The sequence below is a fragment of the Carcharhinus amblyrhynchos genome, chromosome 35 (assembly GCF_965287045.1).
Source record: "Carcharhinus amblyrhynchos chromosome 35, sCarAmb.v2.hapA, whole genome shotgun sequence".
NCBI classification, from domain to species: domain Eukaryota; kingdom Metazoa; phylum Chordata; class Chondrichthyes; order Carcharhiniformes; family Carcharhinidae; genus Carcharhinus; species Carcharhinus amblyrhynchos.
The window spans coordinates 16,401,978-16,425,810 of NC_137358.1; the positions used below are offsets into that span (position 1 = coordinate 16,401,978).

General features: G+C 46.8%; 1 protein-coding gene across 1 annotated transcript in view; it reads right to left on the minus strand.

The window, feature by feature from the left end:
* The window catches only part of st13 (ST13 Hsp70 interacting protein), a 46,202-nt gene extending 23,021 nt beyond the window's left edge, over positions 1-23,181 (minus strand). The window contains exons 1-5 of the mRNA XM_080217767.1: positions 23,017-23,181; positions 15,133-15,190; positions 8,158-8,230; positions 7,830-7,900; positions 3,738-3,804 (exon numbers count right to left, since the gene is read on the minus strand). Of these exons, the coding sequence (XP_080073893.1) occupies positions 3,738-3,804; positions 7,830-7,900; positions 8,158-8,230; positions 15,133-15,190; positions 23,017-23,126 (379 nt within the window). The 5' untranslated portion in view covers positions 23,127-23,181. The remainder of the gene's footprint in view (positions 1-3,737; positions 3,805-7,829; positions 7,901-8,157; positions 8,231-15,132; positions 15,191-23,016) is intronic.
* Positions 23,182-23,833: the final 652 nt, after the last annotated feature.

Genomic DNA, 23,833 nt, shown 5'->3' on the forward strand with positions numbered 1-23,833 from the left:
AGGGAATGCAACAAGAGCAAGAGTCAGGTCTATAGCACCATGAGTGGATCAGCTGATTGAGGGGAACAGACAGATGTTTCTGCAGCTATAGACGTGACGCCGGGTACGTAACCTCCTGGTGCTGGGCCCTGTGATCCGAAGCCTCTTGCTTAGCCAGCGGGCCACAGTCACTGTGGCCCGCTGACAGAGGTCTGAATTCAATAAGAAGTCTCAAAACACCAGGTTAAAGTCCAACAGGTTTATTTGATAGTAAACAGCACAAGCTTTCAGGGTTTGCCCCTTCATTAGGTGAGTGGAGAGGCAAACCCCGAAAGCTTGTGTATTTACTATCAAATAAACCTGTTGGACTTTAACCTGGTGGTGTGAGACTTCTTACTGAGTTTACCTCAGTACAACGCCGGCATCTCCACATCACAGGTCTGAATGCCATCGGAACAAATGCCTAAAACGCATGGGAAACAGGGTCACAATGTGCGGGCGACTGTGCCTCAATGCTGCCTTGCCCCGCTAACAGAACCAAACCTCATTTATAACATTGTTCCTATGGGGAAATTGGTTCGACTCATGATGTTCTGACACAGTATCCAGGAACGTAGCACAGTGGTTAGCTCTGCTGCTTCACAGCGTCAGGGACCTGGGTTCGAATCCTGGCTTGGGTCACCGTCTGTGTGGAGTTTGCACATTCTCCTCGTGTCTGCGTGGGTTTCCACCGGGTGCTCCGGTTTCCTCCCACAGTCCAAAGATGTGCAGGTTAGGTAGATTGGCCATGCTAAGAAATTGTCCCTTAGTGTCTAGGGACGCGTAGGTTAGAGGGATTAGTGGGTATAATATGTAGGGATATGGGGGTAGGATTGTGTTCGGTGCAGACTCGATGGGCCGAAGGGCCTCTTTCTGCACTGTAGGGTTCTATGATTTTATGAACTGATTGTGTCACAAGTCCGAGGACTGCCTGTATTCAGTCGCCTGTCGGATCTCCAAGGAGCTCAGTGTCTTGTGTCCGAGTTCAGTCAAAGTACTTGCAAGAGAATCAGACTGACCCACATCCAGAAAAACACCGGCCTTTGAAGGCAATGAGTTTTAGGGTGACCAGCGATAAGAGCCACCAATGTAAACTTGTCCTGTACTTCATCATCTAACCCAGCTTCTTGGCAGATATGCCACACTGTTCAAAACCTATGAATACCCACCTGAAAAAAGAATCACAATTTTAATCAGTTTTGAAGTGTAAGTTTAACGTTAGGTCAGACTTTCATAAGGATTCACATGACTAAACTTAGAAGAAAACTACAAGTTTACTTTATTACTTAATGTATTAGACTAAAGGTTTGAGAATACAGCATTTCCCAAGAGATTCAGTCCAACCTGCTCTTCTTCTGACCATTCATAGAATGGTACAACAATGAAAGAGGCCATTCAGCCCATCACTATGTGCCAGGCCTTCCCCCTGGAAAGGAGCAAATCTTTCCTCTTCAAGTAGTTATTAAATCTGCCTCTGAAGTTATCATCGATATTCAACTGCAGGGAAAAGGGGATTGTTTAAATAAATGGAAAGTCAGGCTCACCCTGTGTCTTAAAATGGCTAAATGATACAGACTACCAAGACCCAAGATGATCACTTCACTGAGATGTGGTAAAGCAAGCTTTGCACAAATAGTTGGAGGAGGGGGTGGTTTCCATTCAGTGACTCCTGCTGTATACTGCATCGGCTGTCACATGAATGGGAGCCAGGAACGAACTTCGTTGCCCAGCTCGTGAACATGCTGCTTTGTACTCTTAACTCAGTCTCACCCGAGTACAACACAGGTGCCACACTGGAGGGCAACCTTCACCCCTGGATCTCCAGAGACGGAGCGGAAACCAGAGGGTTAAACTGTTGGTCAAATGGCCATTTTGTCACCCTTTCAGATAGAGACTGACAATCCATTGAAGGTATTTAACAAACTTCTTTACCCAGAGAGTGCTGAGAATGAGGGACTCACTAATACATCATGTAGTCAAAGTGAATAGCATTGTTGTATTTAGGGAAAGACTGGCAGATGTAATCAGTAGAGCAGCATAGGGATCAGTGCTGGGGCCTTAAACCTTTTACAGTTTATATCAATGATCTGGATGAAGAAACAGAAAGTTTCGTTGCTAAATTTGCTATTGACACAAAGACTGGTAGGAAAGCTAGCTCTCCGAAGAGGACAAGGCCACAAAGGGATAGGTTAGGTGAGTGGGCAAAGATCCGGCAGATGTGGAATCGTCCATTTTGGCAGGAAGGTGGAGCATATATTCTAAAGGGAGATTGCAGAGCTGAGATGCAGAGGGACCTGGGTGTCCTAGTGCATGAATCACAAGAAGCTAGTATGCAGGTACAAGTAATTAGCAAAGCCAATAGGATGTCATGTTTTGTGAGGGGAATTGAATACAAAAGCAGGCAAGTTATGCTTCAGTTATACAGGGCATTACTGAGACCACATCAGCAGCAGTATTGATCTCCTTATTTAAGGAAGGATGTAAATGTGTTGGAAGCAGCTTAGAGAAAGATTATTAAACTATTACCTGGAATGGGCAGGTTGTCTTAGGAGGAAAAGCTGGATAGTCCGCATTTGTATCTGCTGGAGTTTCAAAGTGTTAGAGGCAACTTGATTAGAACTTGCAAGATTCTGAAGGGTATGGAGAGGATGTTTCCCCTTGTGGGAGAACCTAGAAATGGGGATCACCGTTTACTACCATATAAGGCAGATGAGGAGAATTGTGTTTCTCTCTGAGGGCACAAGTCTCTGGAATTCTCTTCCTCAAAAGGCAGCGAAAGCAGAGACTTTGAATGCTTTCAAGGCAAAGCTGGATAGATTCTTGATAAGGGGGTGAAAGGGGTAGGCAGGAATGTGCAGTCAAGGTTACCATCAGATCTTTTGAATGGCAGAACAGGCTCAAAGAGCCAAGTGACCTATTCCTGCTTTAAATGTGGTATAGTGGTTAGCACGGCTGCCTCACAGCATCAAGGACCTGGGTTTGATTCCCAGCTTGGGTGACTCTGTGTGAAGTCTGCACATTCTCCCTGTAACTGCGTGGGTTTCCTCCCACAGTCCAAAGATGTGTGGATTAGATTGATTGGCCACGCTAAATTGGCCCTTAGCATCAGGGGAATTAGCAGGATAGATATTCGGAGAGGTATGGGGCCTGGGTGGGATCGTTGTCAGTGCAGGCTCGATGGGCCAAAAAGCCTCCTTCTGCAGTGCAGGGATTCTGTGATTCTAGAAGAATATGCTGACAAGTGAGACTATATCAGGTGGGAGGAGGCTCAGAATCATAGAAACCCTACAGTGCAGGAGACTGCCATTCAGCCCATCGAGCCTGCACTGACAACAATCTCACCCAGGCCTCAAACCTCTAACTCCACATATTTACCCTGTTAATTCCCCTGACACTAAGAGCCAATTTAGCACGGCCAATCAACCTAACCTGCACATCTTTTGGAGCATGGGAGGAAACCGGAGGAGCAGGAGGAAACCCACACAGACACAGGGAGAATGTGCAAACTCCACACAGTGACCCGAGGCCGGAATTGAACCTGGGTCCCTGGCACTGTGAGGCAGCAGTGCTAATCACTGTGCCACCAAGCTCACAGAATCCAAACGTTGATATAGACCTGTCAGGACAAATGGTCGTAGACTCGCTCTCACTCTCAAGTTCTCCATTTCTGAAGTGTAAGCCCTTCCCTTCGAAAAACTATTTATCCATTTTACACCCACCTTCACTCAACGCATTAATGGCTTCCATTTTCTTCTCATTAGCCTGATCCATCAACTCCTCTGAAACCTAAAGCAGGACAATACGTCAGGCAATGTCAGATTAACACGTTAGTACAGCAAAACCTGCCCTATTATTAAATGGTAACAGTGATGCCCCCTTCCTAATGAAAGGTTACTGACCACCCTTTAGCATTATTAGGGTACCAGATCAGAAACCCCAAGGTATATTGTAAAGCCAGACCAGACCCCAAACAAGTCTCTATTTTGGCCTTAATGCAGGGAAAGGGTGCTTCACCTTTATCAAACCAAACTTTATTCATCAATATACCTCTAACAAAATGGAACTGTTAACTCTTAACCGCTAGACAATCTTCAAATGTGAAAACAAAACAAACCCAGGGACCTTTCAGTCTGGATTCCTAGGCCGGTGACATTATCAGTGCACCACTGTCTCTCCCTTGTTAGGGCTTGAGGTCCATGTTCTTCATAGAATGAAAGACTGAACCTCAGTTTGTTGAGCCAGTGCTTCTCACTTATTACTATTCAGTTCCAATTAAGCAATATCTATCCTACAGACTTGAACCCCTCTTGAAAAATAGTTAGCAAATCTAAGCATACGCGCTTTGACTTGGGTTAACAGATTTGGAGCTTTCAGAGCGAGCTCGCCTCCAGGCTTCTGCCTTTAACCAGTTGCAGTCAGCAACTTTTCTTGGGGTGGCACAGCAGTTAGCACTGCTGCCTCACAGCGCCAGGGATCCAGGGTCAATTACGGTCTTGGGTGGCAGACTATGATGCATTTTCACGTTTTCCCTATGTCTGCGTCGGTTTCACAATCCAAAGATGTGTAGGTTAGGTTGATTAGCCATGCTCAATCGCCTCTTAGTGTCCCAAGATGGGTAGGTCAGGGAAATGAGCAGGGTAAATGAGGTTAGAGATAGGGTAATATGCTTCGACAGAGTCGACACAGACTCTATGGGCCAAATGGCCTCCTCCCGGACTATAGGGATTTTACGAAGAAAACAAAATTGCTTTTTTGCTGCAAGCCTAGCTCCTCATTTCTAGTATTACATGACAGGCCCTGTATATCTAAATCAGCTGATTACTTTGATTAAAGTAAGTCTTCTGCTAAATAAAGACTTACATGGCTAAAATTAGTAACTATCCTGTTTCCTCATCATCTGCTGGATTCCCTCCAGACAAATCAATTACTTATAACAGGCACTGCCTTTTAAAGCAGTCACCCCTTAGACATGTAATATACAGCAAAATAGTACAGTGTCATCCCACCATGAAGATGGACCAATCACGTGCATTTCCAGAGAGCCCAGCTGATGAACTACAGCCCAGCCTGCGTTCACCCCTCCCCCACGCAACTACAGCCCAGCCTGCGTTCACCCCTCCCCCACGCAACTACAGCCCAGCCTGCGTTCACCCCCACGCAACTACAGCCCAGCCTGCGTTCACCCCTCCCCCACACAACTACAGCCCAGCCTGCGTTCACCCCTCCCCCACGCAACTACAGCCCAGCCTGCGTTCACCCCCACGCAAATACAGCCCAGCCTGCGTTCACCCCTCCCCTACGCAACTACAGCCCAGCCTGCGTTCACCCCTCCCCCACGCAACTACAGCCCAGCCTGCGTTCACCCCTCCCCCACGCAACTACAGCCCAGCCTGCGTTCACCCCCACGCAAATACAGCCCAGCCTGTGTTCACCCCCCACGCAAATACAGCCCAGCCTGCGTTCACCCCCCACGCAAATACAGCCCAGCCTGCGTTCAGCCCCCACGCAAATACAGCCCAGCCTGCGTTCAGCCCCCACGCAAATACAGCCCAGCCTGCGTTCAGCCCCCACGCAAATACAGCCCAGCCTGCATTCAGCCCCCACGCAAATACAGCCCAGCCTGCGTTCACCCGCCCCCCCGCCCCCCACGCAACTACAGCCCAGCCTGCGTTCACCCCCCATGCAAATACAGCCCAGCCTGCGTTCACCCCCCACGCAAATACAGCCCAGCCTGCGTTCACCCCCCACGCAAATACAGCCCAGCCTGCGTTCACCCCCCACGCAAATACAGCCCAGCCTGCGTTCACCCCCCCCACGCAACTACAGCCCAGCCTGCGTTCACCCCCACGCAAATACAGCCCAGCCTGCGTTCACCCCCCATGCAAATACAGCCCAGCCTGCGTTCACCCCCCATGCAAATACAGCCCAGCCTGCGTTCAGCCCCCACGCAAATACAGCCCAGCCTGCATTCAGCCCCCACGCAAATACAGCCCAGCCTGCGTTCACCCCCCATGCAAATACAGCCCAGCCTGCGTTCAGCCCCCACACAAATACAGCCCAGCCTGCATTCAGCCCCCACGCAAATACAGCCCAGCCTGCGTTCAGCCCCCATGCAAATACAGCCCAGCCTGCGTTCACCCGCCCCCCACGCAACTACAGCCCAGCCTGCGTTCACCCCTCCCCCACGCAAATACAGCCCAGCCTGCATTCAGCCCCCACGCAAATACAGCCCAGCCTGCATTCAGCCCCCACGCAAATACAGCCCAGCCTGCGTTTACCCCCCATGCAAATACAGCCCAGCCTGCGTTCACCCCCCACACAAATACAGCCCAGCCTGCGTTCACCCGCCCCCCCGCCCCCCACGCAACTACAGCCCAGCCTGCGTTCACCCCTCCCCCACGCAAATACAGCCCAGCCTGCGTTCACCACCCCACCCCCCCCACGCAACTACAGCCTAGCATGCCAGCTAGCCTTTCACCCATGGAACCAAAGAGAGAAGCAAGACAGGCTGAAACTGATTCTCCATCTTGAAGTTGGATTGTCTGTTTCCTCTGGATGAGCAGGGAAGAAAACTGTCAAATGTTCAGGGGGATAAGGATAAAGCTTTGAAGTATAGGTGCTTGACAACTGAAAGAAAGTAATAATTATTACTTTCTTTCAACAGACGATCAGCACACGTACAGGTTACAGTGACTGTTAAGAGATATCAGGTCTTCCCAGACACAGGACTCATTACATCTCAGTATTTTGTTTTCCCCCATGACCTTTGAATAGCAAACTAGAGATCTGCTCCATGCCAAATTGGGCAGTAGATTGTGAGGTGACTGGGCCAACAGCACTTAATGAGACAAGCATCTTTAGTGATGTGGCTACAAAGAATTCTGGTTTAAGCACACTCCAGAGCTCCCAGCTCCACACACTGCGCTTTGTAGAAACAAATTTTATTTCTAATCCCCTCCACAACCCTTAGTCATCTTTAACCTTGGTATGAATCCAGAATTAGCAAGCATTTGGAAATGCGTGGATTAATCAAGGACAGTCGATGTTAATTTTCTTTAAAGCGTGTAATGTTTGAGAAAGTTTATTTTTTAATAAAAGGAGGCAATCTAATCCCCTTGCCTCATTACACAAAGGATGCTTAAAATGTGGAAACTGTAAAATCAAGGAAAGTTCCTCATTACAACCCAATAATATTTATTCAAAGTGAGCCTACAAATGCCAGGTGAGGGCACATAAAAACTAGAAGCAGGAGGCGGCCATCTGGCCCCTCGAGCCTGCTCCGCCATTCAATAAGATGGCTGATCTTTCTGTGGACTCAGCTCCACTTACCCACCCGCTCAACATAACCCTCAATTCCTTTACTGTTCAAAAATGTATCCATCCTTGCATTAAAAACATTCAATGAGAGAGCCTCAACTGCTTCAAAACAGGGAATCCCACAGATTCACAACTCTTCATGTGAAGATTCCTCCTCAACTCAGTCGTAAATCTGCTCCGCCTTATTTTGAGGCCATACCTCCTAGTTCTAGTTTCACCTGCCAGTGGAAACAAGTTCCCTGCTTCTATCTTAACTATTCCTTTCATAATATTGTATTTCTATAAGACCTCCCCTCATTCTTCCGATTTCCAATGAGTAGAGCCCCAGTCTACTCAGTCTGTCCTCACAAGCAACCCTCTCAACTCCAGAATCAACCCAGTGGATCTCCTCTGCATCCCCTCCAGTGCCAGTATATCCTTTCACTTCACCGATAAAACGCTACTACACCAGTCTCTGCCATTAGGGAGGGAGAGTAGGGGAAAAACAGATTTACCTCAAGGCTTTCATCTCCCATTTCCTGAGGTTCTCCAGTGTCTGGCTCAATTACACCCTCATTATCGATCTCTGGGGAACAAACCACATGTTTATTCCAACACATCAGAAACCATGACACGGCAGATCACATGTGTAATTTACCTTACAAGTTCTGATTCAGCATTATATTAATGAATATCTTTTCCAATCCTCTCCACATCCTTCATCACATTCATTTCCGCAGGGGACTGAAGGCCCAAATGCCATTTTCTGTTTAATGAGCTCATTATTTGTCCCACTTCCTCTTAGCCTGCACCAACCAGCTATAATAAATTCTCTGGACTCACCCAGTTCACTCTCTTCGCTCTCAGAAGCTGGCTCTGGAGGTGGAGCCGCTGCCTTTTCTTCTGTGTTTGCCTTCTGTAGAAATGGAAGTGATTTATTTTTTCTACTCACCCGAGCATCACAGATACACGCACACAATAGCTAGAAAACTTAAAACACCGAGGAATGGAGCATGCGTCACTTTTCACACATATTACCACAGAGTTCATGCAGAGTAAAGCAGACACTTTGGGGGTCTGGTGGGTAGTGTCTCTGCCTCAGGGTCGATCCCAACCTAAACTTAATGGCCAAAGATGGTATGTTCACAACATGGCCGAAACAGGTCAAATATCAACCTGTAAAAACCCTTCCAAACACATGTCAATGGCAGGCAGTGAGAGTGGGAGAGTACCCTGGTCATTGGAACCTCAAACATCACTGTCCATATCTCCAGGCTACAGCACAGATGGAAAAGCGCATGATGCTACAGCAACCAGGCTCGGCAAGTTGTGAACAGTGACACACCACCAAAGCAGATACCAGTTTACCCCAAATGAAACACCTCCAACACCAGCTACCGCAGTCTGAGAAGAGCAATTCGCTGCCAAATTATGCTCAGTGTTCAGCTGTGGACTAACTGCTCCCTAAGAGTGTGCAATGCTTTCAATTTAATATGATACTGATACTCATTCAGAGACTCTTTACCCATCTTGGGCTATGGTCAAACGCTAACGTGTCTTCTTCAGTGAGGATACGACCTTTTGTAGGCATTCCGACTATGCTCCTGTACGGGGCTACATTGTAAGATGGCCCTCTGATCTGCTTCTCAATTCTTTAAAATTTCTTAAGCAACTTTGCCCATTTTACATCCCCTATTGCTGCTTTTGCGTGCTCAGTCTGTGACTGCCATAGAGTCAGAGGTTTACAGCATGGAAACAGGCCCTTCGGCCCAACTTGTCCATTCCGCTCTTTTTTTAAAAACCACTCAGCTAGTCCCAATTGCCCACATTTGGCCCATATCCCTCTATACCCGTTTTACCCATGTATCTGTCTAAATGCTTTTTAAAAACAAACAAAATTGTACCTGCCTCTACTACTCTTCTGGCAGTTCATTCGAGACACTCACGACCCTCTGAAAAAATTGTCCCTCTGGACCCTTTTGTATCTCTTCCCTCTCACCTTAAACCTCTGCCTCTAGTTTTAGACTCCCCTACCTTTGGGAAAAGATATTGACTATCTAGCTGATCTGTGCCCCTCATTATTTTATAGACCTCTATAAGATCACCCCTCAGCCTCCTGTGCTCCAGAGAAAGAAGTCCCAGTCTATTCAGCCTCTCCTTATAACTCAATCCATCAAGTCCCGGTAGCATCCTAATAAATCTTTTCTGCACTCTTTCTAGTTTAATAATATCTTTTCTATAATAGTAACCAGAACTCTGCACAGTATTCTAGTGTGGCCTTACCAATGTCTTGTACAACTTCAATAAGACATCCCAACTCCTGTATTTAATGTTTTGACCAATGAAACCAAGCATGCCAAATAACTCTCCCCAATACCCTAACATTAACTGAGTAAGTCCTGCCCTGGTTCGAACTACCACACTGCAACACCTTGTATTTATCTAAATTAAACTCCATCTGCCATTCATCAGCCCACTGACTCAACTGATCAAGATCCTGTTGCAATCCGAGATAACCTTCTTCATTGTCCACTGTGTTACTAATTTTGGTGTCATCTGCAAACTTACTAACCATGCCTCCTAAATTCTCACCCAAATCATTAATATAAACGACTAACAACAATGGACGCAGTACTAATCGCTGAGGCACACTGCTGGTAACAGGCCTCCAGCTTGAAAAACAACCTTCTACAACAATCTCTGTTTCTGTCATCAAGCCAAGTTTTTTATCCATTTGGTTACCTCACCCTGGACAGATTTAACCTTGTGCAACAACTATCATGCAGTACCTTGTCAAAGACCTTGCTAAAGTTCATGTAGACAACATCAACCGCATTGCCCGCACCTACCTTCTTGGTTACCCCATCAAAAAACTCAATCAAATTTGAGAGACATGATTTTTCTACTCACAAAGCCATGCTGACTGTCCCTAATCAGTCCTTGCGTCTCTAAACGTCTATAGATCCTGTCTCTCAGAATATCTTCTAACAATTTACCCACTACAGACGTCAGGCTCGCTGGTCTGTTGTTACCAGGCTTTTCCCACAGCCCTTCTTAAACAAAGGCACAACATTTGCCACCCTCCAATCTTCAGGCAGCTCACCTGTGGCCAATGATTCAAATATCTCTGGTAGGGGACCTGCAATTTCCTCCCTAGTCTCCCACAACATTCTGGAATACACCATCAGATCCCGGGAATTTATCTACCTTGACTTCCAGCACTTTCTCTGTAATATGTACAATCTTCAAGACATCACTATTTACTCCCCCAAGTTCTCTAACATCTATACTTTTCTCAATACTAAATGCTGATGAGAAATATTCATTTAGGATCTCACCCACCTCTTGTGGATCCGCACATGGATGACCTCGTCGATCCTTAAGAGGCCCTGCTCTCTCCCTAGTTACTCTTTTGCCTTTTATATATTTGTAGAAGCTTTGGATTCTCTTTTGCCTCATCTGTCAAAGCAATCTCATGTCCCCTTTTTGCCCTCCTGATTTCTCTTTACTCCTACACCCTCTATATTCTTCAAGGGATCCACGATGCCAGCTGACTATGCATGTCATGTGCCTCTTCCTTCTTCTTGACCAGGGCATCAATATCCTTAGTCATTCAGGGTTCCCTACTTCTATCAGCCTTGCCCTGCACTCCAAGGGGAACGTGCTTACCCTGATCCCTGGTTAACACTTTTGAAATCCTCCCACTTACTAGACATCCCTTTGCCTGCCAACAGACACCCCTAATCAACTTTTCAGAGTTCCTGTCTAAAACCATCAACATTTGCCTTGCCCCAATTTAGAATTTTAACTTTCAGGCCAGACTATCAATCTCTATAGCTATCTTAAAACTAATGGAATTATGGTCACTGGTCCCAAAGAGATCTCTCACTAACACTTCTGTCACCTGCCTTTCCTCATTTCACAAGAGGTGGTCAAGTTTTGTCCCCTCTCTAGTCAGGCCATCCACATACTGAATGAGAAATTCCTCCTGAATACACTCAACTCATTTCACTCCATCCAAGTCTCTAATTCATTCACATATCTATCTCAGAACCAGAACGTCAGACGTCATGCTGTCGCTGCCTCACCAATGTCACCTTTATCCCATCATAAGACATATGGTTTTAACACTGGACTCCCTCCTATTGTTTCCTCTCCTTTTCCTGCTTGCTATCAAGATATATGTATCCTAACCTTGCTACATAACTGGGCCTCAGTAACTTTCAAAAGGGAGGTGGAAGTTTTTTTTCGTGGGCCACAGCTGGGCTAGCATTAGTTGCCCCTCCCTAGCTGCCTTTGAGCTGAGTGTCTTGCTTGGCCATTTCAGAGGGCAGTTGAGAGTCAACCATGTTGCTGTGGCTCTGGAGTCACATGTAGGCCAGACAGGGTAAGGACAGCAGGTTTCCTTCGCTAGAGGGACATTAGTGACCCAGATGGGGTTTTCAGACAATGGTTTCAGTGGTCATCAGTAAAATCATGGTACTCTGAGGGCGTGGATTGACACATGGAATTATGACATTATAGCCATTAGTGAAAGTTGGCCACAGCAGGGGTTACTGCAGTGCTCAGGCAGGACAGATTAGAGAGCTTGTCTGCCGATGCCATATGGGTGGAGCTGAGAAACAGGAAAGGTATGACCACATTAATCAGGTTGTATTATGGACCACCCAATAGTCAGCCAGAATTGGAGGAGCAAATCTGCAGAGAGATAGCAGACAACTCCAGGAAACAAAGTTGCGATAGTAGGGGATTTTAATTTTCCACATATAGATTGGAACTTCCATACTGTTAAAGGTCTAGACGGGTTGGAGTTTGTAAAATGTGTTCAGGAAAATTTTCTAAATCTATATATAGAGGTACCAACTAGACAGGATGCAATATTTGATCTCCTATTAGGGAATGAGTTAGGACAAGTGATGGAAGTGCGTGAAGGGGAACACTTTGGTTCCAGTGATCATAACGCCATTAGTTTCAACTTGATCATGGATAAAGATAGATCTGGTCTTTGGGTGGAGGTTCTAAACTGGAAAAAGGCCAAATTTGAAGAAATGAGAAAGGATCTAAAAAGTGTGGATTGAGACAGGCTGATTGTAAGTGGGAGGCCTTCAAAGGAGAAATTTTGAGAGTGCAGAGTTTATATGTTCCTGTCAGAATTAAACGCAAAGTGAATAAGAATAAGGAACCTTGGTTCTTGAGGGATATTGCAACCCTGATAAAGAGAGAGATGTATGACACGTATAGGCAACAGGGAGCAAATAAGATGCTTGAGGAGTATAAAAAGTGCAAGGAACTACTTAAGAAAGAAATCAGGAGGGCTAAAAGACAACGAGGTAACTTTGGCAGTCAGGTGAAGGAAAATCTTAAGAGCTTCTACAGGTATATTAAGAGCAAAAGGATAGTAAGGGATAAAATTGATCCTCTTGAAGATTAGAGTGGTTGGGTATGAATGGAATCAGAACAAATGGGGGAGATATTAAATGGGTTTTTTGCATCCGTATTTACTAAGGAAACTGGCATGGAGTCTATAGAAATAAGGCAAACAAGTAGGGAGATCATTGAACCTAAACAGATTAAAGGGGAGGAGGTGCTTGCTGTCTTGAGGCAAATCAGAGTAGATAAATCCCCAGAACCGGACAGGGTATTCCCTCTGACCTTGAAGGAGACGAGTGTTAAAATTGCAGGGGCCCTGGCAGATATATTTAAAATGCTGGTATCCACAGGTGAGCTGCTGGATGATTGGAAGATAGCTCATGCTGTTCCGTTATTTGAAAAAGGCTCAAAAAGTAATCCGGAAAATTATAGGCTGGTAAGTTTGATGTCAGTAGCAGATAAATTATTGGACAGAGTACTAAGAGATAGGATCTACAAAATATTTGGATAGACAGGGGCTTATTAGGGAGAGTCAACATGGCTTTGTGCGTGGTAGGTCACGTTTGATCAATCTATTAAGAGTTTTTCGAGAAAGTTACCAGGAAAGTGGATGAAGGGAAGGTAGTGGATGTTATCTACGTGGACTTCAGTAAGGCCTCTAACAAGGTCCTGCACAGGAGGTTAGTTAGGAACGTTCAGTCATTAGGTATACAAGGAGGTAGCAAATTGGATTAGACATTAGCTCAATAGAAGAAGCCAGAGAGTGGTAGTGGAGGATTGCTTCTGAGTGGAGGCCTGTGACTAGTGGTGTGCCACAGGGATCAGTGCTGGGTCCATTGTTGTTTGTCATCTATATCAATGATCTGGACGATAATGTGGTAAATTGGATCAGCAAATTTGATGACACAAAGATTGGAAGTTAGTGCACAGTGAGGATGGTTTTCAAAGCTTGCAGAGGGATGTGGACCAGCTAGAAAAATGGGCTGAAAAATGACAGATGGAGTTTAATGTAGACAAGTGTGAGGTATTGCACTTTGGAAGGACAAACCAAGGCAGAACATACAAGGTAAATGGTAGGACACTGAAGAGTGCAGTAGAACAGAGGGATCTGGGAATACAGATACATAATTCCCTAAAAGTGGCATCACAGGTAGATAGGGTCGTAAAGAGTGCTTTTGGTACACTGGCCTTTATAAATCAAGTACTGAGTATAAGAGTTGGAATGTTATGGCGTGGTTGAATAAGACATTGGTGAGGCCAAAGTGCAGTTGTAGTCATCTAATCACAAAAAGGATATTAATAAGGTTGAAAGAGTGCAGAGAAGGTTTACAAGGATGTTGTTGGGACTTGAGAAGCTGAGTTACAGAGAAAGGTTGAATAGGTTAGGAATTTATTCCCTGGAGCGTAGAAGAATGAGGGGAGATTTGATAGAGGTGTATAAAATTATGATGGGTATAGATAGAGTGAATGTAAGCAGGCTTTTTCCACTGAGGCTAGGGGGACAAAAAACCCAGAGGGCATGGGTTAAGGGTGAAAGTTTAAAGGGAATATTGGGGAGGGGGGCTTCTTCACACAGAGTGGTGGAAGTGCGGAATGAGCTGCCAGGTGAAGCGGTGAATGTGGGCGCACTTTTAACATTTAAGAAACACTTGGACAGGTACATGGATGACCGGGGGGGGGGGGGGGGGGGCTGTGGTCCAGATGCAGGTCAGTGGGACTAGGCAGAAAAATGGTTTGGCACAGCCAAGAACAGCCAAAAAGCCTGTTTCTGTGCTGTCATGTTCTATGGTTCTATAGAATAGGAAGTTTACATTCTTATTTCTCTCTTCCTCAAAATAAATTTGAAAAGCAGTTTCTATATTCTGCACAGGGGATTGGCTAAAAGCATTTCTAGGCACCAGGTGGCTGCTATGAACAATGACAGAGGAATTCACTCACTGTGCCATCCTGTCCTTGTATATCGTAGCATCTACAGGCGAAAGTGGGCCCATAGTGTTGTCGTCACTGGACTAGTAATCCAGAGACTCAGACTAATGCTCTGGGGACACGGGTTCAAATCCCACCGCAGTAGCTGATGCATTTCAAATTCAATAAGTCTGGAATACACAGCTGGTCTTCAGAGAAGGAAATCTACCATCCTTATCCGGCCTAGCCAACGTGAGAAGCCAGCTCTTAATTGCCCACTGAAACAGCCCAGCAAACCACTCATTACAAGGGCAATTAGGGATGGCCAGCGATGCCCATATCCTGAGCGAGAATAACCTCCCCCACAACCTGAAAACATGCAACATTCTGGGAAAGGCAAGGGCCAATCTAAAAAGCCTGTGCCAACTCGGTGGGGGGAAGGGGGTGAAATCTTTGGGAAATTCCCACTGGGAATGCATGCAGATCACCTGGGTTATCTCAACTGGTGCTGAGTGTAAAGCATGACTTCATACACAGGCGTACCTTGGGTGACTCTGGAAATTTGGGGTGTTCTGCTGGTGGTGGGATGACTGCTCCCATACTGTAAAGAAAAAGCAGAATTATGTAAACACCTCATTGTTAGTGACCTGGCTAGTCTGAGTCACTGCTGAGCAAACATTTACATTGGCTTAAAAATCCTTATCTGAATAAGTCAAGGTTTCGGGAATGTGGACACTAACTCCTGAACACTCAGTTTCTACACAATCACCCATAAACATACTTTGAAACAAATTAACTCACTAAATCATTTGGAATTAATCCTCAGTTTAACAGCATGGTTCATTTCTCCTCCTTAAAGCAAATTACAACATATTGCATTTATATTTGATTTATTATTGACATATGTATTGGTAAGTCAAAAGTATTGTTTCTTGTGCGCTATACAAAGCACACCATTCATAGAAGAAAGGAGAGGGTGCAGAATGTAGTGTTACAGTCATGGCTAGGGCGTAGAGAAAGATCAACTTAATGCAATTCTTGCTTTTTTATTAGTGTCACAAGTAGGTTTACATTAACACTGCAATGAAACTCCTGTGAGAACCCCTAGTCACCACACTCCAATGCTAGTTCGGGTACGCTAAGGGAGAATTCAGCCTGGCCAATGTACCTAATTAGCATGTCTTTCGCACTGTGGAAGGAAATTGGAGCCCCCGGAGGAAAGCCACACAGACACGGGGAGAACGTGCAAACTCCACACAGACAGCGGCCCCAGCCAAGAATCAAATCTGGGTCCCTGGTGCTGTGAGGCAGCAGTGCTAATGTGGGCCATTGTGCCGCAAGTCAACTGGTCTCAGCAGAAATAATTGCAGGGACACTACTATTGGCCTTAGGCCATCTGGGCAGAGAACCAAAAATATTTGCATGTATCCCTAAGCCTGATCACAATCTAGTGATTCCTGCTGCAAAATGGAGTTGTACGAACACTGCACTGCCTTGACTCATCATAGTAAACAGTCAGCAATCACTCAATGTCCAGGTTTATACTGAACATGAAGGGGAGGTCGGACGGAGGTGTTTAAGATGATTAAAAAATTTGATAAAGTAGATAGAGTGATTTCCCGGAGGGGGATGTAGTCTAGAGCAAATGGAGACAGACTGCAGTATGCCACAGAGGAGGAGGATCTGGGTGACCTTATACATAAATGGAAAGGTTAACAAGCAGTAACATAAGTAATTAGAAAGGTAAATGAAATACTGGCCTTTATTGCAAGGGGAAATGGAAAATTGAGTCAATAATTCCTGCTCCAGCTGTGCAGGGCATTGCTGACATCATTGTATTGGTGTACCTGTATCGGAAGCATTTCAGAGAAGATTCATTGATCCCTGGGAAGGGGTTGTCTTATGAGGAAAGGTTGAGCCTATACCGTTTGGAGTTTAGAAGAATGAGGACAAATCTAATTGAAACATACAAGATTCTACGGACAGGGTTTGACAAGATGTTTCCCTTTGAGGAGAGATCTCGAACCCAGGAGGGGGGCACAGTTTCAAAATAAGGGGTCTCCCATTTAAGACAGAGATGAGGAGGAATTTGTTCTCCCAGCAGATTGTAAATCTTTGGAATTCACTTCCCCAGAGAGTAGTGAAGGTCAATTTTTAATCTACAAGGAAGCTCAGAGTTATAGGACGGGTAGATAGAAAAGTGGAGTAAAGTCCACAATCAGACCAGCCATGATTTTGTGCATGGGAGAAGCAGGCTCGATGAGCCGAATGACCTACTCCTGCACCTGGTAATCTTATGAATACACATGTGGGTGAAGTATCAGAGGATTGTTCATGCATGTTGGGCAGCTTTACTCAGAAAGCAGTGACTCCAGGGAAGCACTGAGCAGGAGGGAGAGGATACACAAACAAAGACTCACTAAATCAATCTCCATCCTGATATCCCAGTAGAGCATGTCACATGCTAAAAACAAACTTCTCATCCTTCTTCTAAAAGCCTGTGGTTAACATGACATTTTTCCAAATCACAGCAGACAAGTGGACCATCTGGTCCAACCAGTCTTCTTTTCTCTCTACCTGAACAGTTGGTCTAATACTGCATGCCCTGCCCCATTCTCCTATCCTTTACGCCCCTCTGACTCATTATATGAAGATGGTTTCTGTTTCCATCACCAAAGCTGGTTTTGTCCATCCCACCTCTACATTTAAAAGGTTTCTCCTGTTCACTTGCATTTAATCTTACATCACAACATTTTCTATAAAAATAGTAGCGATTTGAAGAGCAGAAGCTTGCAAAGTACTGGATGTCAGAAAAACATGTGGAGATGCCGGCGTTGGACTGGGGTAAACATATTAAGACTCACAACACCAGGTTAAAGTCCAACAGGTTTATTTGGTAGCAAATGCCACTAGCTTTCGGGGTTCTGCCCCTTTGGGAGAGCCCCGAAAGCTAGTGGTGTTTGCTACCAAATAAACCTGTTGGACTTTAACCTGGTGTTGAGAGTCTTCTTACTGTGCCAGAAAGACAGACGGTACCCGAGTGCCTTTGTGACATTTTTGGATACCTAAGCAACATATTGGATGACACGTATTAATAATGTTACACGGCACTGATGCACAGTCGGTCAAGATCAGAGTACTCCAGTTTCAACTCAGGGGAATAGATTTCACCAACTGTTTCCCAGATTGAATAGCTCCCTCATTTTAAAGTCCAGAACTGCCAAATTGCACCTCAAAATGTACTGAAACTGACCACACCAACAGTGGCATTACCAAACAGACCCTCCACCTTGCAGTTTATTAGTAAAGTGGTTTAGCAGCAGCAAACTCTCATGAGAGCATCAGAAAGGCAGCAAGATGCTGCATTGTTGGCTTTGAGATGATAAAGTCTGGAAGCTACAAGGATTGACATGGTCACAAGTAATCTCTGGTCTGTAACAGTTAGATGATCCAAACAAGGTATGAACTGAACATAGCACCATAAGTTAGGAAGAAAATCCACTTCCATTCCTGATTCCCAGTAGAATGCACACACTGACACCTGGAGACCACCCTTGGCTGTTACATCCCCCACAGCATTATACCAACACTTGGTAAAATACCCCTTTGGAAAATCCAGGGAGATGACCAGTGCCTGGAATTCAGCTCAGTTAAGGGCTCAATCTCTTCAGAAGTAGAGAAAATGGGCGACGGAAGTTAAACACACAGACACTCCACTGACACATCAGCAGACAAAGATCCAGTGTACTCTGCTCGGGACAGATAGTACACCAATCCAGGCCAACACGTTTCAGGACAACAGGCACACAACTCATCTTTTGTGAACCATGCCAACAGCACAGCAGAACCAGCTGACAAAGCACATGCCTTTCACTCAATCATTAAACTCAAATTTCAAATGGTTCCACGTGACCAGCCTTCAGCTAACAAGAGGGTGAATGATTTGAAATGGCGCTCTTTGATTTCAATGACCAGTACAATTTATCTGAAATCATTTGGCAATCTATTGAAGCTGTTTTAAAACCCTTCCAGAACAAGATCGCACATTCCCACCTCCACAAATTGCTGCTGGGGTGCTTCAGTGTACTCTTTCCCCAACTTCTTTATATCGTACATCACTCCAAGGGAAGAAACATCCACTCCCTCAGTGATGGTTACACCAGTGGATGTTTTGGGGAGATTCTCTCATTTCAGATGGTGATTGCCTGGCAGTGTGTGGTGTGAGTTTTACTTGCTGCTTCCCTCTTGTCTACTCACTGTTTAGCTGCTCTAATAGCATGTTTCGTTTCCTTGAGGGTTCCTGGCAATTATCTGCATTAGATTGATAAAAACATTTTTGTTTAGACATTTGTAAATGAGTACTGGATGGCACTTTCAAAATGTCCATGTGTTTTATGGATATTTAATTTTTTAAAAAAAAGGTAAAAATAAGGTAGAACCATAATTGTAGATAATGAGACAATTCATGGGTTTTTGAAAAGTATTGATTCTCAGTAGCAGCAGTGTGTACTATCTACAAGACGCACCGCAGCAATTCATCAAAGATCCTTAGACAGCACCTTCCAAGCCCACGACCACTTCCGTCCAGAAGGACAAGGGCAGCAGATACACAGGAGCACCACCACCTGCAAGTTCCCCTCCAAACCACTCACCATCCTGACTTGGAAATTAACTGCCGTTACTTCACAGTCACTGGGTCAAAATCCGGCCATTCCCTCCTTAACAGCTTTGTGGGTGAACCCACAGCACCATGGACTGCAGCGATTCAAGAAAGCAGCTCACCACCACCTTCTCAAGGGCAACTAGGGATGGGCAATAAATGCTGGCCAGCCAGTAAGCAACAACCGTATCCCATGAATTAATAAAAAAAACTTCAAATTCCCCAATCCTCTGGTATAGGCCCCTGCACAATCGGACACTCCCAGCCTTCAATGTTTAACCTCCACTCAACACCCAATATTAACAATCCATTTAATGTGGGTGGACTCAGATACAGAGTTAGAATATACAACTGATTGACATCAATACTTATCAAAAACCCTTGAATTGTCTCATTATCTACAATTATGGTTCTACAACAGATTACCTTATTTTTGTTAAAAAGTGATCCAAATTGTTCTGAACCTTCAATATCCATAATACACATAGACATTTTGAAAGTGCCATCCAGCACTCATATTTAAGATTTAAACAAAAATGTTATCAATCTAATGTAAATAACTGCCAGGAACCTTCAAGGAAACGAGACTAGCTATTAGAGCAGCTAAACAGTGAGTAGATAAGAGGTAAGCAGCAAGAAACACTCAGTCCACACACTGCCAGGCAATCACCATCTGAAATGAGAGAATCTCTCCATAACATTCACTGGTATAACCATCACTGAATCCCCCCATGACCAACATCTTGGAAAGGCTGGCCAGAAACTGAACTGGACCAGCCATATAAATACTGTGGCTACAACAGCAGGGAATTCTGCAGTGAGTAACTCACCTCCTGACTCCCCAAAGGCTGGGGATAGGAATGTGGTGCGGCATTCTCTACTTGCCTGGATGAATGGAGCTCCCAACACTCAAGAAGCTCAACATCATCCAGGATAAAGTAGCCTACTTGATTGGCACCCCGCTCATCAGCTTCACTCCCTCAACCACTGTCAGTGTGTACCATCCACAAGTGGCACTGCAGCAACTCACCAAGGCTCCTTCGACAGCACCTTCCAAACTCACAACCATTACCATCTAGAAGGGCAAGAGCAGCAGATACCTGGAGACACCACCACCTGGGAGTTCCCCTCCAGGTCACTCACCATTCTGACTTGGAAATGTATCAGCTGTTCCTTCACTGTCGCTGAGTCAAAATCCTGGAACTCCCTCCCTAACAGCACTGTGGGTGTACCTACCCCATGTGGACTGCATGGCGGCTCACCACCACCTTCTGAAAGACAATTAGGGATGGGTAATAAATGCTGGCCTAGCCACCAACACCCATTTCCTAGGAAAGAACAAAAAAACCCTAAAGACATTGTGTACCTTAACGTTCAATGAGATTAAATCACACAAGCTATAATTTATTTAAGCATGGTAAAACGGCCCAGGGTGCTTCACAGGAGCTTCAGCAGGCAAAATTTGACACAGATCCAGGTAAGGAAATATTAGATTTTAGGGAGCAACAACTTAAAAGATGAGAGAGGGGCGGAGAAGTTTAGGAAGGGAATTCCAAAGTCAGCAGAAAGCACAGCCACCAATGCTGCAGTAAAAGAAAAGTGCAAGAGATCAGGATTGGAGAAGCAGCGACATGACAACTGTGGGACATCAGAGATAGGACGGCTGCAAGATATCCTCTAATTTCTATCTGCTGCAATGGAACAAGAACTGGTTGAATGCTCAGTGGCAGCAAGTTGTTAAAGGATTTGGAGCTGCCTGGAGTCCTCTTACAAGTTGTACCTTCAACAGATCAGGATTGGGAAATTTGTTCTTTGCCACTTCAATGCCAGTTGGCAGATATAACAAAGGTACGTGCAAATGTTAGGACTGCAGAGGAAGCTTAACTACTCCAAACTAATCACAATGTGTCAGGGAACGGGCCCATGTTCAGCAACCAGGGTTTAATTTGGAAAAGCGTAGTGTTACGTACATGGGCTGTTCTAACGCTATCCATTCATGCACTCTCCAGGAAGTAGAACTAAACTCCCTGCGAGGAAAGGAAAGGTAAGGTTCTGGACATTACAGTGGATCAGTCTCTAAAGGTTCACAAGCAATACTGTGCAGCTACACCAGAAACAAACTGGACAATCCATTACCAAAAACGCATCATTGTGTCGCAAACAAGATCTAGATTGGCTTTCACTTATTATAGCCTGCCCAACCTTGGTGCCCCCATGCGGATATCGAGATTTTACAAAAGGCGCAAGAGGAGAACAACAACGCTGCATCCGAGTTTAAAACCTGTTATCTATTCAGAGAGACTTCAAGAGTGGAGTCTGTGCATTGAGAGGCAATGTGACTTGACAAATGAAAAGACTAGATTGTACACAACTGGATTAAGACCAACCAAGAGTCATACTGCCAAATTACACAAGGGCAGATGTGTGTCAGCCTTCAGCTCTCTCTTTTCTGGAGAATAGCTCCAGCCTGCTCAATCTTTCCTGATAGATAGGGAACTGCACATCATGAGGCGGCACAGTGGTTAGCACAGCTGCCTCATGTCAAGTCTCCCTGTGTCTGCGTGGGTTTCCTCTGGTTTCCCCTCAAACCAAAGATGCACAGATAAGGTGGGTTTGGCCATGCTAAATTGCCCCTTTTTCAGAGTAAGAAGTTGGGTTATGGAGATGGGGACAGGGCCTGGGTGGGATTGTTGTTGGTACTGGGGATTCTACGATGATACGCGGGGCTTGGTGTCAGTTAAAGATGGTACCAGTTGCTGTCTTCCTGTTTGTTAAAATTCAGACTCCAGTATGCAAAACCATACAAGTGATAACCGGGTAGCCACACAGCCTGGGGCTGGTCGGTACTGGGTATAACACACCTGCTGTGTTTAAACCCGCAAGTCTTTGTGCAGTGGATCGCACTGTAAACCGGTCCAGTTCATTACAATCCAGCACCGACACACATTCCTAAAACGCCTGGAGATCTCACACACATGGGGGATAGAATTACATGTGATCTTCAGATCCCCCCGCCATATTCCCCCCCAACACCGCCAACCCTGCCCCTGGCACCCCTCCCCCACCGCCGCCAACCCTGCCCCTGGCACCCCTCCCCCACCGCCACCAACCCTGCCCCTGGCACCCCTCCCCCACCGCCACCAACCCTGCCCCTGGCACCCCTCCCCCACCGCCGCCAACCCTGCCCCGGCACCCATCCCCCACCGCCACCAACCCTGCCCCTGGCACCCCTCCCCCACCGCCGCCAACCCTGCCCCTGGCACCCCTCCCCCACTGCCAACCCTGCCCCTGGCACCCCTCCCCCACTGCCAACCCTGCCCCTGGCACCCCTCCCCCACCAACCCTGCCCCTGGCACCCCTCCCCCACCACCACCACCAACCCTGCCCCTGGCACCCCTCCCCCACCGCCAACCCTGCCCCTGGCACCCCTCCCCCACCGCCAACCCTGCCCCTGGCACCCCTCCCCCACTGCCAACCCTGCCCCTGGCACCCCTCCCCCACCAACCCTGCCCCTGGCACCCCTCCCCCACCACCACCACCAACCCTGCCCCTGGCACCCCTCCCCCACCGCCAACCCTGCCCCTGGCACCCCTCCCCCACCACCGCCAACCCTGCCCCTGGCACCCCTCCCCCACCACTAACCTGGCCCCTAGTCACTCCTCCCCCAGTCACTCCTAATCACCCACCCTCTCCCCAGTCACCCCTCCACCTCCTTAGACACGCCTCCTCCTACGCCCCCCCCCCGTCACCCCCTCGCCCTCCTTTACCTCTGCAGCCATTCTGTAAAGAAGCGCAGCTCGGGCATGTGCAGCACGGCAGGGTTGCTCTTGCAGAGCTGCACAAAGGCGCTGAGGTCCCGGACTTTCTGGGGGTCCATGCTGACTGACTCTTTGCTCGCTCCGCTCCCCCTCCCCCCTGCTCACCCCGCACGCATGCGCGCCGCCCCCACCTTCCCCCCCCCCAACCCCAGAACTTTCTGGAAATGGCCGCCCGGCGTGCCGCCTGCTCCCAAACCGCGGCACCAGCCGCTGCCAGAGAAGCCGAAACACCCCTCCGCACCCAACACTGGGTGAAACGAGGAGAAATACAGGAGCCGTTGGACTAACCCTCCCGCCGGCCTGGGCCGCCCAGGCAGTTTTTACTGACCGGCGGGGCCTGGGTCACCCCCTAGAAGGAGGTCACGGCAGCTGACCCGCCGGGGCCTTGGAAGTGGCCAATAGAATTCGAGGACGGGAGAGCGGTCGCCCAATCAGCGCGCAGTGACGTCATGGGGGCGCGACGGACATTGGGAGAGGCCCCCGGGAGGGAGGCAGCTCCTTGGGCGCAGCTTGATGATGCTGCTGTGTCCATAATGATGTCTGATAGTTCACCATGTTCACTAAAACCAGCTCAACTGTAAAGAAGCTCAGGATTCAAGGTCAGACAATCCAGCTTGTTTAGTTCATGATTCACTAGTGTCACAAGTAGGTTGACATTAACACTGCAATGAAGAAGGGTGGTCAACACTGCACATGTTTCAATCAGGTCACCTCTCCTCCTGCTGGACTCTTAAGGAGTGCAGACCCAACACACACACAGTGGTCA